General features: G+C 43.4%; 1 protein-coding gene and 2 non-coding genes across 3 annotated transcripts; 1 reads left to right on the top strand and 2 right to left on the bottom strand.

Moving 5' to 3' along the window:
• The first annotated feature begins 5,710 nt into the window (after window positions 1-5,710).
• Window positions 5,711-7,749, top strand: LOC108928992 (DNA dC->dU-editing enzyme APOBEC-3H-like). Its single transcript, XM_029256916.1, has 4 exons — window positions 5,711-5,752; window positions 6,464-6,991; window positions 7,247-7,283; window positions 7,480-7,749. Exons 1-4 carry the CDS (start codon window positions 5,711-5,713, stop codon window positions 7,626-7,628), a joined length of 756 nt encoding a protein of 251 aa, XP_029112749.1. The 3' UTR covers window positions 7,629-7,749.
• Window positions 7,750-9,404: 1,655 nt separating this feature from the next.
• LOC114912071 (U1 spliceosomal RNA) lies at window positions 9,405-9,568 on the bottom strand. Its single transcript, XR_003798061.1, has one exon. It is a non-coding gene; the product is annotated as a U1 spliceosomal RNA (small nuclear RNA).
• Window positions 9,569-10,239: 671 nt separating this feature from the next.
• Window positions 10,240-10,358, bottom strand: LOC114912053 (5S ribosomal RNA). Its single transcript, XR_003798048.1, has one exon. It is a non-coding gene; the product is annotated as a 5S ribosomal RNA (ribosomal RNA).
• Window positions 10,359-18,418: the final 8,060 nt, after the last annotated feature.

The raw sequence follows: 18,418 nt of genomic DNA, 5'->3' as shown, positions 1-18,418 counted from the left end.
ATTTGAATCTAAATACCACTGTGTGTGTGTTAGACTGTCATGCTGCGTGGATGGCTATGTCTTCTAAGCAGCTTACTAGAGTTTTTTGAACATTGTAGCAAAGACATTGGCTAAATAGAAATTAATAACAACTAGTTGTGATTCCCCAACACAACCCCAGGCCCTTCTCGGTCAGGCTGGATGTTAGACCTCTAGATTAATCGCTTCACCCTGAACTACCGTGGCTTTTGCTAAATTGACATCTTTGCCTTCTCTCTGCTGATCTGGATAGTTTGGATAAAAGCAGTGATTCTCAACACAGGTTTTCATTGGACAAACAGTATCTGCCAGCAGCATCTGGGAGATGAATCAGCCAGTTGAAGACCCTGGGCTGCATTCCATTGCCCAGCCATGGTGGCTGTAGTTTTTTTTTTTTTTTTTTCCCCCCCAACTTTGCTTTTTGTGTTTATCAAAGTGATTCCAATTCTCCCAAATGGCCTCACATCAAATACCTCTCCCTGCAGCAAGTGAAGTCTGACTTTCTCACAGGAAGTATATCTGAGGATCCCACCAGGTTTACAAACAGTTCACATTTTCTCACTTCTTTAAGCTGCATGTAGAGTTGTTCTCTAAAGGAGTCCATGAAAAACACTTGCTCACAGGTGCAAATGCAGCCCCTTCTGGGTTTTGAGCAACCTTCACTTGTGTCCATTTCCTTCAGCACCGCAGCCCGTGCAACGTGTGATCGCTCGCTGATCATCTTGCTCTCGTGCCCCGCTGCTGTCCTCGCTATCTCGGAGCCAGAGGAGGACGCGCTCGGCTGAGCTACGCAGAGCCATTTCGGAACTCGAGATCCGTTTCCTCAGAAGCTGCTTCTGAGTCCAGAGAAAGGGTGGGGAGGAGGAACAAAGGCGTGGAAGAATGAAAAATGTCTCTGTCCTTTGGTGTAATCCACTTCCCTCCAACCCAGCAGCTCTGCGTTCATGCTGTGTGGGTGCAGCCCAAGGTGGACTAGCCAGCTGGAGTACAGTCAGGCTACAGGTACAATGAACCAGGCAAGCTTCTTCTTCCATACCCCTTCCTCAGTCCCAGTGTCAGATTAGTCACAGCAAATCCACTATGCCTCAATTATCTTGGTAGCCTCAGAGGAATGTAAAAAATGCATATTTTGACTCACTAAGTTTAATGGTTCTAGAAAGCTACAATTTCAGAGGTGTTTGTGTGCCTGTCTGAGATACTCATCTATAGAGTAGTTAGGGATATGCTGAAAGGGGTCTTCGCTGATGATAAACCCCCACTAGACCCCCACTGGTCTCAGAGACGTGCAATACTGATAAAAAGAGGGACTGGATGTTGAACACAAACACCACTTGGGCGGACTGGCCATAGTCACAGCTCTGATGTCAGGGGTAAAGAATGCAGTGTGTGTGTTTTGGTCTCCAGGAACAACGAGATGAGATGTTCCAGACAGCCAGCTGGCAACGTGAAGAATCCTCCTTTGGCAATTCTTAGAGACATGTGTTGTTATTCAGAGAAAACCTTTGAATTTTTCTTAATGTGGACCCCAACAAAAATTTTTATCAGGGGCTGTAGGTAGTGGTTAAAGCCAGTGCCTTTAAAGCCAGGTTCAAATCCAGCCTTTCTGCTGTAGTACCTTGATCATGATACCGTTTCTGAACTGGTGCAGTAAAAATTATCCAGCTGTATAAATGGGCAAATACTTGCATGTACGTTAACACTGTAAATCACCTTAGAGAAAAACAACAGCTGAATGAATGTTAATGTATGCATGAATTTGCTTAAAATAATAAAATCAAAAACCACATTGTGGGGTCAGTTTTATAGAGATATACTAAATAATACATCGAAACTGGTGTGGGGAATATTGGGGACTAATGCCTGTAATGCTGTGCCTTGCCAAATAAGTAGTCTGCTTGTAACCATAGTGACTTGAATGGGATGTTCTGTATTCAATAGTCTTTTTAAAAGACATTTTATGTTTATGTATAATTATAAGGTAGGATGCTGCCATGCACACACACATTCTCTCTGAACCGCTTGTCCCATTTGGGGTCGCGGGGAGCCAGAGCCTAACCCGGCAACACAGGGGATAAGGCTGGAGGGGGAGGGGACACACTCAGGACGGGACGCCAGTCTGTCACAAGGCACCCCAAGCAGGACTCAAACCCCAGACCCACTGGAGAGCACCACCGCATCCCCCATGCTGCTATGCATGGTTGGCAAACACCCTTGTGTGTCTCTGCAACCTCCCATTCGATCCTGATCTCTGATGGGTTCATCAGCTTCTAGCTACCATCTATACAACCAATAATGTGTGACCATGGAGATGAAGCTTCATTCATTCACTGTTCAGGGTTGCTAAACATTTTATATATGACTACAATTAATTTAAAATAAAAAAAGATTTTTATGTATATATTATCCATTTAGCCATATTACAACTAGTTTAAAACACCCCAAAAAAGCACTGTCTCCACATGGCGTTGTTGGTGCTATAAAATGAAGTAAACTGCAATATTCTTTGAGGTGTTTTATTACAGACAAAAACCGCACCTGTGGCTCCCTAATAATTTATAGCACTTCTTGCACTTTTAAGTAGTCACCTATAAATGACTACGCGTGTGGTGTGTTTGTACTAATTATTAATGTATTGTTCTTTATTATTTTTAGTTTAGTGTAGTGTAGATTAGTTTTTTTTTTTCTTTGTGTTGGTGCATGTTGTGCTTTAATTCTGTATATGTATTTTATCATTCACCTATCCCACTAAAAACAACAAAAGGGGAGACGTGTTGCGAAAAGGGAATCGCTCACAAACGGTAGGTAAGGCGTACGGTAACACCCTGGGAACAGGCCAGGGGACCACCCATCTTGAGGAGTGAATGTTACAGGTAAGTTTCCTTTTAATAATTTATTATGTACAGTTTTAAGCCTTGGGGTACATTTTTCAGTGTTTTAAAGGTTCTGCCATGCAGTCTTTATATTAGTTGGTCTTACTGATTTTATTTTATTATTTCATTTTAAAGTTTACTATTGGCATGGCAGTTTTAGGATTATTTATTGAATAAAGATTTTAATTACCGGAAATGATGGCTGGAGAAATTTATTCCGGTCGAGTTTGACAGTGTGTGGAACCAGACACCGGTGGGCTGGTGATGCATTCTGATCCGTTTTTTTGGAAAAAAAAAAAAAAAAAAAAGAAAAAAAAACTGCCGCGTGCCTCTACACGTTTTCTTGTACGCTACTACTCATTCTCATAATTAAACTACCGCCCCCTAGTGGCGGGAGGTCGGATATTACACTCCACAAACTTCCTCGGAAGACGCTGTAGACCGACGCATTCCATAAAATATTTACATTTATTCATTTAGCAGACGCTTTTCCCCAAAGCGACGTGCATCTCATGTGCAGCGTTCCTTGTCTGGTTATTTATCAGCGAGCCCGAGGAACACGAGAGAACCGCTGCAAACACCGTGCAATGGAAGGGAGCCGCACTAGGGCGGACGGTACAGCAGTAAACGCCGCCGTTCTGTCCGCGCGCATTTTTAACAGCGAACCGACGGCGGTCCGTGGAATCGCAGGCTGCGTCACTCTGCAAAAGAGACATGTTAGGAAGCAGCTAAGTGGAAAAAATGCAGTAAGAAATAAAAAAGAAAGAAGTAAAACTGAAAAGGGGATCTATCTCTGAAAGTTCGTAACTGGCACGTTCCCAACACGAGAAACCCGAGTACCTCGTTTTCCAGCCTTCTTTCTACTCCTTTACGTTGCTGAGGGAGGAGCCGTCGGCCTGCAGTCTGAGGACCGACCGCTCTCTGTTCACGTGATCGGGCAGCGCTACAGGGTGGCCGCACGTTCTCCTCTGCCCTCTAGCGGCAGTCTGGGGGGAATGCAGCGCCCCGCTCGTCCTCTGCGGACTGAGGGGCTGAGCTGTGTCTCTCTTCGTCACCAAGGGTGTCGTCTGTTCGCTGTCACCGCCAATCAATTATTGACAACACCCCGGTCCTGGCCCGCTGGGATCTATCCCGCAGTCGAAGACCCAACAACGGCTCACATTTCCACAGACCGCCATTTATGGCAACATGCCCGCCTTAGACGTGCATGCAAAAGGCAACATTTCTTTTTAAATACGTAATAATTGTGCGGCCCGTTCAGACTGTTTAAATGGAATGATTCATCCTCCCACAATTTTATAATTTAGTACAAAGGCAAATGTTGCAGGTGCAATTGTAACACCTGTAGTGCACGTGTTACAGATGTGTTATTATTCCGTCACACATGTACCGAGCACATTCATATATGTAGCATATCATCATTGCAATAACATTTAATGACTAGAAAAGAGAACAAAACTCATACTGTCCGTACAAATACGCCAACATTAAGGTAATCGCTGCTGAGATTCGTTATATGGAAACGGTCGAGTAAAATCAACTTGTGTCACACGTCTTCCTACAGATAAAAAAAAAAAAAAAAAAAAAAAAGGATATTGCTTGTTGAACTCATCAAGCACGTAAAGACTCCAAAGCCCAGTATCCCTTACCCGTCTACAAAAGTATCCAATAGAAAGTCTGCGTAGAAACACTTCCTTATACGTACAGTTTCTGGAAGGTTAAGTCACGGGGTATTTTATCGCGATATTTGGACCGTGTTGCCAAATTTCTCATGTCGATTCTTTTTACTTTTACGCGAGTATATTTACAAAGTAAATAAATAAATAAATAAACGTCTGCAACCACCTTTTCGTTACTTTCGAATTTGAACGTCTTTAGACCGCGACCTCGACGGATAAGATAAATAAATAATGAAACCTTCCTGAGTGTGGCCGTCGTCGTTAATTTTCCATCTCGCTATTTGATGTATTTGCCGTGTTTTTGTACAAGTTGAAGTTGAGAAGGCGGTAGAACTGAGAGAATACGTTTTTACAGTTAACAGTTTTTTTTTTTTTTAATTAGACTCACACAGAGGGAGGGTGCGAGAGAGACTCAAGAGACACTTTAATTAGACTCGTCCGTGTTGTTCTTCACTCAGCGGCATTATTTACTGGGTTGGGTAAGTCGCTCCTGCTTCATTAGAGCTCTATCGTCATTGCTCTGGTGCTCCGCTAACACGAAAAACCGTGGAATTCATATTTTTAAATATGAGTTATGTAATTCGTCCGAAGTGTTCACGTGAGGGAGGAGCAGTTAGTAGAGGCTCTCCGATAGTATGCAGTTTCCGCGTGTGCGTGTGGGTCCGTTCTCGCGAGAACCCGGGCCGGGTTTTACCAGAAATGATGTCTTTCTTCCTAACGCTTATACCTCTCTTCTAGCCCTCTGTGTCACTGCGTGAGAAGAGCGCTCTAAAGATGAATTGGTTTGATTATAGTGTGTAAATCACAGAGTGAGTGTGTTCCACTGATCATGTATGGATGAGTGACCCCTTGTAAGTAGTGTATGTAGGAGTGTAAGTCACGTTGGTCAATAAGGAGTGTGGGCTAATAACACTACATAGTACCCATTGTAAGTTGCTTTGGCAAAAAGTGTCTGCTAAATAAATAAATGTAAATTCAATTGCAGTGCTGACTCTCTAAATAGCCTTGTGTTTGTTTAATCGCTATAGTTTATAGATGGCGAATGACAGTAGGGAGTTTAGAGAATTGTTTCTAACACTAATAATAATAATATATTTCCATCCTTCCACTTGCAATGACTGGTAGTCTGGTGCTTTGGTATCAATGGTCCAGAGCCTTTTCTGGAAGCATATTCCACTAAGCAGGGTATATAGTTATATAGTTACGGGCACCAGTTAGTCTCAGGGCGTTTTCTTAATATTTTTGTATTTAACACATTTAAATATTTAACATTTTATACATGTATACTTAAATATTTAAAGAAATTTGAAAAAGTGGGAGTGACTCAATTGTTCACATTCACCAGTTTGTAATATTTTATTTATAATGTGGCTTGAAATGCAGCATTAGAATTCTTACCGTGGTAACAGGTGAAATCCTTTGCAGTGGAATAATGAATTGAAAAGCAGGCAAACTTAATCCGCTTTTCCTCTTTTTCTTTTGGAGACACATTAGATTTTGATTGTACGGCTTTTACACTTTGGAGGAATGAACAGTAAAATATAGAAAAATTGGGACAAAATACCATTTACAGTAATAAAAGCCAGTCATTTTTAAATACAGAAACACTTTTTTGTAACTGAGGATACAAAGTTTGTAAGTAAAACAGAGTACAGCAGGGACCATCATATTTATATCTGTTTAGTCCTTTCTAATACAGTAAGCCCAGTGTGACTTATAGTTCCTTAAGATGATAGTGTTGATCCACAAGTGTTTTAGGTAAACCTTTTTAAAAAAAAACGTTTTTTTGTTCATTCCTTCTGTTACAGGAATTCTTTGACATTTAAAGGACATTGAATGGAGGAATCCACTCCAGAGTCCAAATTGCAAAACCATCATTTTACATTCCTGAAATAGTTTGTACCAAAGGACAGATTTTACCAGGAGTTCAACAATAGAGTGCAGAGCTCAAAAACATTGCTGTGTTTCAGCTTGGGTCAGACCAACAAGGTTCTCTGGGACTTTTGGGGACACACATACAATAACCCTGGCTGTGACCACGCAGAAACCGTAGCACTAAGAGCCATAAAAGACTTCCTGAAACAATGTCGAGAGGAAATGAGTCGAAAATACGAGCTGACCATGTACCTGTCTTTCAGCCCCTGCGCGGGCTGTTGCAAACGTCTCACAGCATTTGTGAGGTCGGAGAGCGCTGTGCAAGTGAGCATACTGGTGTCCAGACTCTATTTCCCACAGTACAGGGACACTCGAGAGAACCTGCGACAGCTGGTGCATTCGGGGATCAGGCTCGAAGTGATGGGCAGGAAGGACTTTGAAAAGTGTCACCACCTGTTTGTGGACTACTGCAGTAACTTCGAGGAGTGGCCTGAGCTGGACGAAGAGAGTGAGAATGGCCGTGCTGTTCTGCAGGGTATTTTGCAGGAGGTAACAAAGGGTCTTTCTCCATTGCTGCTTTTCACGTCTGTGACTGATGTTGCTCCATTTCATTATTTTAGTTTGTACTTTGAGAGACTGGTGAAATGCAGTCATTGTCACACCACTGGAAATGTGTCTCAAAAGTTATTTTTGTAGTATTTATATGTATTTTACCTGTTGGCGGGGATCATAATTATATGCACTTTTCATACTGAAAATGGCAACTGCCTCCTTATCCTAAACGTGTCCTTGTCTTTCTTATAGTGTGAGGAAGAGTCTCATTCACAATCTGATGACCTAGGTATGTACAGCCAGAACATTTTGTGAGTTCCTGCATGGTATGATATCATGATATTGTTGTGCGACTAAATCTTGCAGAGATTAGTCTTGCATTTTATAGACATAATGTGGCCTTTCATGTTAAAATGCATCCATCAGAATTGTAACTTATGTTTGCGTGTCGTTGCACTAAACATTCTGCTCCTTTTCCCATGCAGAGAGCAGCATCTGGCTGTCACTGACACCCGTAGATGCTGGAACCAGCTGGACCTCACAAGAGCCTGAAACACCACAGAAAGCCCCCAGTGTGGCCAGTGACACAGGGTATGCCCAGGGGGTGAAGAGAAAGCTTTTTGATTTTTGCTAGGATGTGAATTTTAGATTTGACCAGCATATAATGACATGAAATTTTTACCCAATGGAACACAACCTAAAGAGGCTACATATGTATTGCTTCAGGTTTTATGTATTTTTGCCGAGTTAATAATAACAATAATAATAAAAATAGTAATAATAATAATAATAATAATAATAATGCATCCAAATCATTCCTTCTGTTAATGTAATGCACTTTTTGTATTGTTCGCCAAGATGTATGTTGCTTTCAAGAAAAGCATTTGCTAAATGAATATTTGTAGCAGTAATAATAATATTAATAATAATAATAATGTCGGCTATGAATTTATTACTTTTATATTAAAGGGAGAACACTTCTGAATAGTCGGAAGACTCCTATGCCAGTCGTTGTACCTTTTCAAAATATATTGAATAATTATGTCTTTAATGGAACTCATGAATTTATATTTTGTAAAAGTGTTTCAGTAATGTGCTATAAGCAATTAACATTTTTCCTGTAATTAATATTTTAAAAGAATTTTGTATGACATGTATGTCACTTTGGAGAAAAGTGCCTGGTAAATGAATTAATGTAAATGTAAAATGTAAATACATGATTTATATGATTTTTTTCATGAATTTATGTTTCCTGTGTTGTATGGTATGGTCAGGTTACACTCTACAACAGTACAGCATTGTTTTATCCAAAGATGGGGGGAGTTACATAAATCAGTATGTTGACCTGGCAGAACATGATCATTATTTGCTGGTTTATACTTTAACAATTTCAGTAAAACACAGCAGAGATCTAAACGAAAGCCACATTTGCCTTCAAGATTAAATGTACTTCACTTTATTGTTTTATTTATTTATTTTTTTTTTTTTTTTTCTCTTCACGGATCAGAATGGATCAACAGCCCACTAAAGGTGTCTGGTTCCACACACTGTCTAACTGGACAGGAAAAAACTTCTCCATTCATCATTTCCGATAACTAAAATCTTTATTCAATAAATAAAGTAAGCCTAAAAACTGCCACGCCACTAATAAAAACTAAAATAAAACAATAAAAATCAATAAGACCAGCTAATATAAAGACCACATGATATACTTCACTTTATCACGAGATTCCTACAGTACTTTGGGATTATGAATCTTACAGACGATTGATCGACAAAGGTAGGTTTGGTGTTTTGAACGTTTTAATCCATGTCATTATGCGTAGTGGTTTTTTATGTGGAAGTTAAAAAAAATCCTTCCACTTAAGTTGTTATGGGAAAGAGAGTAAGATTTGCACAGGTCGGTGTATGTTTTGTTGTGAAATAGCGCGTGCTCCGTAACCAGAGATCTGTAAGATCCTGAAAATGATAAGAGAAAAAAAAGGTCCAATCAATCGCCTTGTCCGTTCACTAGAGCGCTGCGCAATATTGCGTCGAAACACTAGACGGCGCTGAGCTTTACATGCGAGTACAGCAACACCTAAACTTCGAAGTAGCAACGAGAGTATTCAGCGCGTTTGTATCACTACACAACAGAACACGTAGAATACTAAAAACTGTGGTTAAAGTATAAACACCAGCCATTACTAAATGTTAATTCTTGACATACTTGCACCCGGACAGCGAGAAAGTTGCACCACAGGATGAACTCCTACATTGAGTTATCACACGATACAATGAAAACACAAACGGCACGTGTACTGTACTTTCATAGACAAGACACAGAAATGCTGTATGTATTATACGCTGAGAAAAAACATCCAGCGACTAGCATTGTTGTTTGCTCGCTCTTGCTTTAAACCCAGAGAATCAGGGGAGAGCGCGAACGCAGTCCCCCACTACCAGAAATTATGCAGTCGAGATTCCCACATTTGGGGAATTCGCAGGGGTCAGCACAGCCGGAGTGCAATGGCTGAGCCTCGCCCTGGGTGAACCACCTTCTTGATCATGGTATCTCCCCTGCCAGGTAAGTATGAGTTGTACACGTTTCGCAGGCACACCTCCCTACACGCCACAGACGCTCGTCTCACGGTGGGCGCCTTGGAAACACACACACGCGCGCGCACACACACTCGTCGACTCTTGTCCTGCCATGGGCTCTTTGCGATCATTCCTTGCTTTTCTCCACATCCCTTGTTCAAGAGGCTCCGATGTTTTTCATTCGCAATCGGTGTCTCACCGATTTCCCGTGATGCCTCAGTGCTGCCGACTGTACAGCTGGGAGCGGCGCCTCCAAAGAGGAAGTAGTTCTCCGCACGTTTGTGCCGCGGCACAAAAACAAGCGCCACAGTTCAATCAGCGAGGTGCTGTGAACGGCGTACGACCTTGTTGTGAGCGCAGAAAAATGCAACTTCGCGGATCGTGCGCACATGGAGCGTTTTATAACCTAGCGTGGTATAATAATAAACTAAAGGGTAGCGGCACGTGAGCTGCACAGACAGTGTAAATGAAGTTGACGAGAGTGAAAATCGGCGACGCCGGGTTCGCTGTGTGTAATACATGGCAAAATGTTAATGATATTAAGAGATATTGCAGAGCAGGTCGACTTAAACTGGGCAATAGTTTAACGTTAGGAAGAGACTGTAGGGTGCAGAAAGAAAGGAGGAAAGCGCGCGGTGGTACTAGCGGGGGGGAAAAAAAGAAAAAGCTTACAGCACCCGGTATTCCCAGGCGGTCTCCCATCCAAGTACTAACCGGGCCCGACCCTGCTTAGCTTCCGAGATCGGACGAGATCGGGCGTATTCAGGGTGGTATGGCCGTAAGCGATAGCAAGCGCTGCAGACATCCTATTCATACTTTTCTCTTTCAGACAACAAGTCTAGATTATTTAATATGTTCTTTAAAATTATATATCTTTTCAATTATACAATAGACAACATACATTCACTTATACCCCGATCGAAAAATGAGAGAAATGTGCACAACAGCTAATGATCTCCCTCTGGTTCTAGCATTATACACATAAATTCAAATGTACCATTTAATAACCTACGTAGCATTAAAAGACATAAATGATAAACACTCACTCATTTTATGAAATAATAATTACAATAAACACAGCAGTGCAATGTTGTTAAACATCAACAGTCAAATAAAACATTAAAGTTCAACAATGTATCATAAAAAAATCCCCCCGCCACCGCCGATTAAACTCCCAGGTGGGACTCAATCAGCAGGTGTCAATGACCCGAACTTCAGAGGGGACTTCTTAATCAGCACACCTGAATGATTGCCTCCATCTGGGGAGAGCAGCAGTTTTCTGTTTTGCTTTTGCGTCCCATGTGAAAGTGGACCCTCCTCCTTCTCCTCGTAGTGCTGTAGCCATCGTCTTTCCTACTCCGCTGTTCTTTATTTCCCTTGTCATCATCAAGAAGTGTGGTCCACTGTCCCAATGACCCTGAGAGCACAAGTCCCCTACAGCTGTGGACACTACAGAAGTACCAGGTACCAGTACCAGGTGAGAGAAACTCATCAGAGTTGCTTTCAAGAGTCTAAGGTAACATCTGCGTACTTTACTAATGAGTTTATCACAATCTTTTACTGTTTTTCTTCAAACACTTTAAAGGGTAAAGGGTTTTCAAGTCTGAAGTTTTCATTTGTGCAGAGTTTATTTATAATTGTTTTTAACTTCCAATGGCTCCTACGTTCTTGGATTTGGAGAAACAAGTGTATAATCGGAGGAGTGAATAACCTCTATTATGTCTGCAATGAGAAGGATTTTGATAATGTATATAATGCGGATGCGTTTTTGAATTTTGGGGTTGAATTTTCCAATTTAATGGTAGATAATAAAGTTTGGTGTAAAAAAAATGGCATCAAGAGCACCATATGTCTTTTTCATCCGCCACAGTTTTTAATTAATACCCTGTGTATTTTGTTACAGTGATACAAACGTGCTGAATACTCTTGTCGGTACTTCAAAGTTTAGGTGTGTGGTTCCACACACTAAGTCGACAGGAATACATTTCTCTATTCATCGATTCGGGTAATTAAAATCTTTATGAAATAATAAATTAATGTTAAAAACTGCCATGCCCATAATAAAATCGAAAATAAAAATCAATAAGACCAGCTAATATAAAGACTGCATGACAGAACCTTTACCGTTAACCTGGGGTAAGTAACACAGGTCCTTTCGCACTTACAAAACACCGTAATTCCTATTTTTGGCGAATGTAAGTGTTGCCTTTGTGGTGTGTTATTTGTTTTATGTTAGGTGTAGGGTTTGTAATTTTTATGGCGCATTTTATTTATTTTGCACTATTTTAAAAATTTACAGCACTGATTGCACTTTTAAGTAGTCACCTATAAATTAGTACGTGTGGGGTGTATTTGTATTTTTTTATTTATTCTTTTATTTATTGTTATTTATCTATTTATTGATTCTAGTTTAGTGTAGTGTAGATTTGAGTTTTGTTGTGTGGTGCATGTTGTGTTTTAACTCTGTATATGTACTTTATCATTAACCTACTCCACTGAAGCAACAATAGGGGAGAAGTGTTGCGAAAAGGGAATCACACTAAAACGGTAGGTAAGGTGTATGGTAACACCCTGGGAACAGGACAGGGGACCACCCATCTTGAGCAGTGAATGTTACCAGGTAAGTTATCCTTTAATTATTTATTAAGTATTATTTTAAGCCTTGGGGTATGTCTCTTCTTTTGTGGGGATGGACGGTTATAGGCACCCGCCTGCGTATTTCACAATGGGTAAGACAAGAGGCTACCTATTTTATCCTGGTCAGTCTTCCTCCTGCCATTTGTGTCTTGTCCAGGGACCTACCAGGAAATCATGCAAGACAATGAAGTGCCAGCGATGTTTGGAGATTGGCCACCTGGCCAAGGACTGCGTAGGCCCCTGCCGCTGTGCCCAATTGGGGGTCCCCAGCAATCTCTCCCGCAGCTGCCCGCAGCGCAGGCCGACCCATGCAGGGGTGGTGCGGGCAGGGGCGGTGCCGACGGGAGATGGTGTGGAAGCCCAGCCTTCGTCTGATGGCGCTGCGGAGCGGCTAGGATCAGTGGCGGGTGCTGAGGTAAGAGAGCGATCGGCTGCGGCCAGTGTGGAACGGTCTCCTTCTTCGCTGGGCCAAAGAGGGGAAAGACACACCTGGTCACTCAGGTATTTTACTGGACTTTGTGAGAGTGACCAGAAAAAAAGAAAAGGCGCAGGAGGGAGGCTGGGTTGATCTCCGGTACTACATTGGGGGTGCCGGTCTTGACTGCGACCCCTCACAAGGGCCGAGAAGATGTTTCCTCCTCCATAGTGGTACCCAGTCATTCGGGCTTATTAGCTATTGCCTTGTTTCTGGTGGGGTTTCCCGCTAGGTTCAGCTTGTCAGGACCGGGGGGAAGAGTCCTACCTCACTGCTGTGGAGGATGGAGATTTTTGTTTGGAAAAACTGTTTGAATAATTGATTTTAATTTGTAGATTTTATAGTATTTTAGATTGTGTGTTGTAGGAACACTTAATATTTTTTATAGTTTTTATTGATGGAGCAAAATCATAATGTGAGGGTTTTGACATCGGTGCCTGGGAACTCTTCTTGTTGGTGTGGTACACATGTGTTTCAAACCTTGTATTTAAATCACTTTCCCGTGAAGGGTTTTAAATTCCTATCTTCCTTTTGTCAAAATGAATATCTATATTTGTTGTTAAATTCTGATGCTTTTTCTCTTTGTATTAGTGAAATATGATGTTTGGGGAAGTGAGTAAGCTCTGTCATGTTTATGCTGAGAAGATGATGTTTTTATAATGAAATGTGAGGATGTTTTGTGTTTGTGAATTGTGATGTGGAATGTAATTTTTTGTTTTTGTTCTTATGGTATTGAATAAAGCATAAAAAAAATGTCTTTTAAAGGTTCTGCCATGCGGTCTTCATATTAGTTGGTCTTATTTTTATTGTTTCATTTTAAATTTTATTGATTGCATGGCAGTTTTTAGGATTAATGAATTAATTCATTAATTTTTTTTGTAAACTTTATTTAATAAAGTTATCAATAAAATACACAACCAAAACCAAACATAAAAAAATCCATAGTCAAACAAACCCAAAACCATTTTCCTACGGTTGGTCAACAAAATTACTAAACAGCCATTACATAAAAGACATCATCAAGACAGTGACAGAGTCTTTCCCATAACAATCCCCCTTCCTGGCTTCAAAAAATATAACTGACCCATGTCTTCCCCACACCAACATACCCACAAAAGGACTGTCCCCCAATAGCAGCTCAACCAAAGTCATCATGTAATATACATGCATCCTTCAAAACACATAAAATACTTCTAAATTGCAGTATAAAACTTTATCATACCCCTAAAACCCCGCAAATAAATACAAAGCAGACACAAAGCTTCAGACACATTTATCCACAAGGCCTTTCCATCTGTCCTTTGCCTCATGGTAGTCCCAGGCAATCAGATCCTGCTTTATTCTGAACTTCAGTTCAGCTCAGATTTTCAAAAACACACCATAAGCTCCCATTTTCAACCCCTTTCGGACAAGGTTAATGCGTGCATTCCACAATTCTTTCTTTGTCAAACTCACAATCAACCAAATCCTACCCGAGGTTGCTTTGTTTACCTTGGGGGACAGTCCCCTCATGATATTATCAAAAGTCAATGCCATCTTGCTGTCTAACTCTCCGCACAAGGGCTCAACCAGACTGTCCCAGCATAACCGCAATCCCAGAAAACGTGTTTAATCGTTTCCGCACCCAAACACTGGGGTCGTGGGCAGTCGGGACGTCCGGTCAACCCGTACCTATAAAGTTTCTCCATTACGGGTATTCTTTTATGGAGGCACTGCCAGTTTAGATCCTGAAGCCTATTGTCGAGCCCCTTTGGCTGAATTCGGGCCCAAATGTCTTTCCCAAGGCCTAACATCACCTGCGTTCCCCTCCTCTCCAACAAAGCATTATATAACACTTTGTGCTTGACGAGGGTATTTGCGTCAGTGTCTGTTGGAATGATCTTGTTCCATTTCACCAGCTGTTTATAGTGATCTGGCAGAGACTCGGCCTTTGGTCCAGCATTTGACCACGAATTCACCAAATGCCGCAACGGAAAAAGACAGCCAGAGGCGAACAAAATGCTGGTGTGGGTGTTCCAGGGGAGCTGCCAGACGGAAACAGTGCTGCGCGAAAAAGAGGCAAATTTTAGGGGGAAATCAGGGACCCCCCTTCTGCCCCTGTCCTTCCCTAGGTACATCACCTCCCTCCTCACAGACTTGTGCTTCCCACCCCATACCAAGCCAAACATCTTTCACAAACCCTTTCCTTAAATTGCGAGGCATGGGGTAGACATGAGCCAAATAAAGTAAGGTCGGGAGGACATCAACTTTCAAGGTCAGTACTTTACCCAGGAAGGACAGGGACCTTGCCTTCCACAGCCCCATCTTCCACCTAGCTATCGCAAGACGCTCCTCCCAGGTGACCCGGGCTGCTCCTTTTGAAAGAAAACTCACACCCAGCACTCTGAGGGGACTGCTACAAAGCGAGAGATCACCAAAGGTGTCTTTTCCCGCTCCCTAGAATCCAAAGTACTTTACCTCTGTCTTCCCGAGGTTGAGCGCCGAACCCGAGGCCCTACCGAACGTCTGAGTTAGGTGCAGTGCCTGGGCAAGTGAGCGGTCAGAACATGCAAACAGGACTGTGTCATCTGCATACTGGGCCAACTTAACAGTCCTACCCCCACCTCCTAGAATGAGCAACCCATCTATTCCCGGGTGGGCCCGAATTGCCACCGCCAACGGCTCCACGTACAAAACGTAGAGGAGGGGAGACAGTGGATACTCCTATCTGACCCCACTCATCTGGGGCAACCACTCCCCGAAAGAGCCGTTAATAAGAACCCAGCTACCAACTTTGTTATAAAGTGTTGGGACCCACCTGAGAAAGGTGGGGCCCAATCCCAATCTGCCCAAAACGTTAAACATAAAAGTATGGTCCACCCGATCAAACGCCTTCTCCTGGTCCAGGCTGACCAGTGCTAGGGGAATTCTTCGATCCTTCACCCAGGCGATTGCGTCTCTAATAAAATGTAAATTCCAGACTGCCGAGCGCCCGGGAACCCCGCATGTCTGCTCTTCATGGACCAGGAGGGTCATAACCTTCCTCAGACACTTGTTTAGGATTTTAGCAATTAACTTTACGTCAACGCAGAGCATGGTCAGGGGCCTCCAGTTGTTCAGATCGGCTCTATCGCCTTTCTTATGCAACAAGGATAAAACCCCCGACCTCATGCTGTCCGTTAACTTACCTTGGGTCAGCACTTCTTCCACAACCTCAAGGAAGACAGGGCCCAGGACATCCCAAAATGTGGAATAAAATTCCACCGGCAGTCTGTCCAAGCGAAGGCCCCTGTCAGAGAGATCTTCAACTCCCACCTCCGACAGAGCTTCAACCAGGTCCCGAGGGACATTGAGTCCGAATGGACTATGTTCCACACCTCCACTGTCGGGGCAGTGGTTCGGAGCTGTGGCCATAAAGTCAATGGCGCCTCTTGCGGCGCCAATCCCCGAACACGGCGGTGGACACCGGAGGTAAGGGATGCCGTCAAGGTGAAGAAGGAGTTCTGTGGGGCCTGGCTGGCTCATGACTCCTGAAGCAGCTGACGGGTACCGGCGGGCCAGACGGAACGCGGCTCTAGTAGTCGCCGTGGCAAAAACTCGGGCCTGGAAGGAGTTTGGTGAGGCCATGGAGGAAGACTTTCGGTCAGCCTCAAAGAGATTCTGGCAAACCATCCGGCGATTCAGAAGGGGGAAGCGGTGTTCCGCCAACACTGTTTACAGTGGAAGTGGTGCACTGCTGACCTCGGCTGAGAATGTCCTCGGGCGGTGGAAGGAGTATTTTGAGGATCTCCTCAATCCCTCCAACACGCCTTCCGTAGAGGAAGCTGAGGCTGGGGACTTGGAGCGGGACTCGTCCATTACCCTGGCTGAAGTTGCTGAGGTAGTCAAAAAACTCCTCGGTGGCAAGGCTCCGGGGGTGGATGAGATCCGCCCCGAGTTTCTCAAGTCTCTGGAAGTTGTGGGGCTGTGTTGGTTGACACGCCTCTACGGCATTGCGTGGAGCTTGGGAACTGTGCCTCTGGACTGGCAGACCGGGGTGGTGGTCCCTCTTTTTAAGAAGGGGGACCAGAGATTGTGTTCCAACTATAGGGGGATCACACTCCTTAGCCTCCCTGGGAAAGTCTATGCCGGGGTACTGGAGAAGAGAATCCGACCGATAGTCGAACCTCGGTTTCAGGAGGAGCAATGTGGTTTTCACCCTGGCCGTGGAACACTGGACCAGCTCTATACTCTCACTAGGGTGTTGGAGGGTTCATGGGAGTTTGCCCAACCAGTCCATATGTGTTTTGTGGACCTGGAGAAGGTATTTGACCGTGTCCCTCGTGGCATCCTGTGGGGGGTACTTCAGGATTATGGGGTTCAGGGCTTGCTGCTACGGGCTGTTCATTCCCTGTATGACCGGAGGAGGAGTTTGGTTCGCATTGCTGGCAGTAAGTCAGACCTGTTCCCGGTGCATGTTGGACTCCCCCAGGGCTGCCCTTTGTCACCGATTCTGTTCATTATCTTCATGGATAGAATTTCTAGGTGCAGCCAGGGAACGGAGGGTGTCTGTTTTGGTGGCCGCAGGATCTCGTCTCTGCTTTTTGCACACGATGTGGTCCTGTTGGCTTCATCGAATCAAGACTTACAACGTGCACTGGAGAGGTTTGCAGCCGAGTGCGAAGCGGCGGGGATGAGAATCAGCACCTCCAAATCCGAGGCCATGGTTCTCAGTCGGAAAAAGGTGGATTGCCCCCTCCGGGTTAGGGGGGAGTTGCTCCCTCAAGTGGAGGATAAGCGGAAGAAGAAGAAGAAGACTCCGCCATAATAAAAGGGTTAAAAACATGCATAGTCACTATGCATTGGTTGTTAACCCAGCGGTTCTCAACATCATAGAATTTCAATGCAGGATGATCGGCGAGGGTTCTGCAATTCTCAATCATCCTTTTAAAACAAAGTTCTGTAGTTAAAGTAACGTCAAAGAACCGCAGCGGGTTATTCCATTGAATGCAAATAATGTCCTCCACAGTAAGACCGAGGAGACCCAAAATTACCTCTTTTATAAAGGTAAGTCGGTTGTGGAAGTCTCTATCTCCTCCTGGGGTCTCCAATAAAAATGGGCTGTGTTTTTCAACAGTCCTCCATCCGCTGCCCACATTCCATTCGGCGGAAGAGAAGTTCTGCCGGCGTCCATTGTTTTCGCCAATGGTCCATCTGCATTCTTCAGTGGTGTGCCCATTGAAAGTTCCTCCCTTGCAGATGGAGTCCTTCTTGGAGAAAGCTTCATGTATAAACTAACATAAAACAGATAAAGGGATTTAGGAAACAAAAAACTCCAGCTCACCCCGTGACAGCAGCGGTCATGCCATCTACTAGACACGCATTAGGATAGCTGGGCTACCCAAAGAAAATAAAAGCCTTCCAGAGGATAGAGGATCACCCCATGCCACCGACAGACAAGCCACCTACTGGTCACACACTAGGATCACCTCTATCCCGTCTAAGCTCTGCAGCAGCACCTCGTGGCAAGAAAGTGGAAAACAATCTTAGCCAAAAGGCCAAGAAACAATTAAGTTATTTATTGAATAAAGATTTTAATTATCAGAAATGATGAATGGAGAAATTTATTCCTGTTTAGTAAGACAGTGTGTGGAGCCAGACAACCTTGGGTGGGTTGGTGATCCATTCTGATCTGTAATGTAGAAAAAAATAAGAAGTGTCTGAAGTTTATGGCTTTTTGGCCTTTTGGCTAAGATCAAAGTGTAGAAACAATG

This window comes from Scleropages formosus, chromosome 12 (assembly GCF_900964775.1).
Source record: "Scleropages formosus chromosome 12, fSclFor1.1, whole genome shotgun sequence".
NCBI classification, from domain to species: Eukaryota; Metazoa; Chordata; class Actinopteri; order Osteoglossiformes; family Osteoglossidae; genus Scleropages; species Scleropages formosus.
The sequence above is the reverse complement of the archived record's forward strand: the minus strand, read 5'-3'. Positions and strand labels throughout refer to the sequence as shown.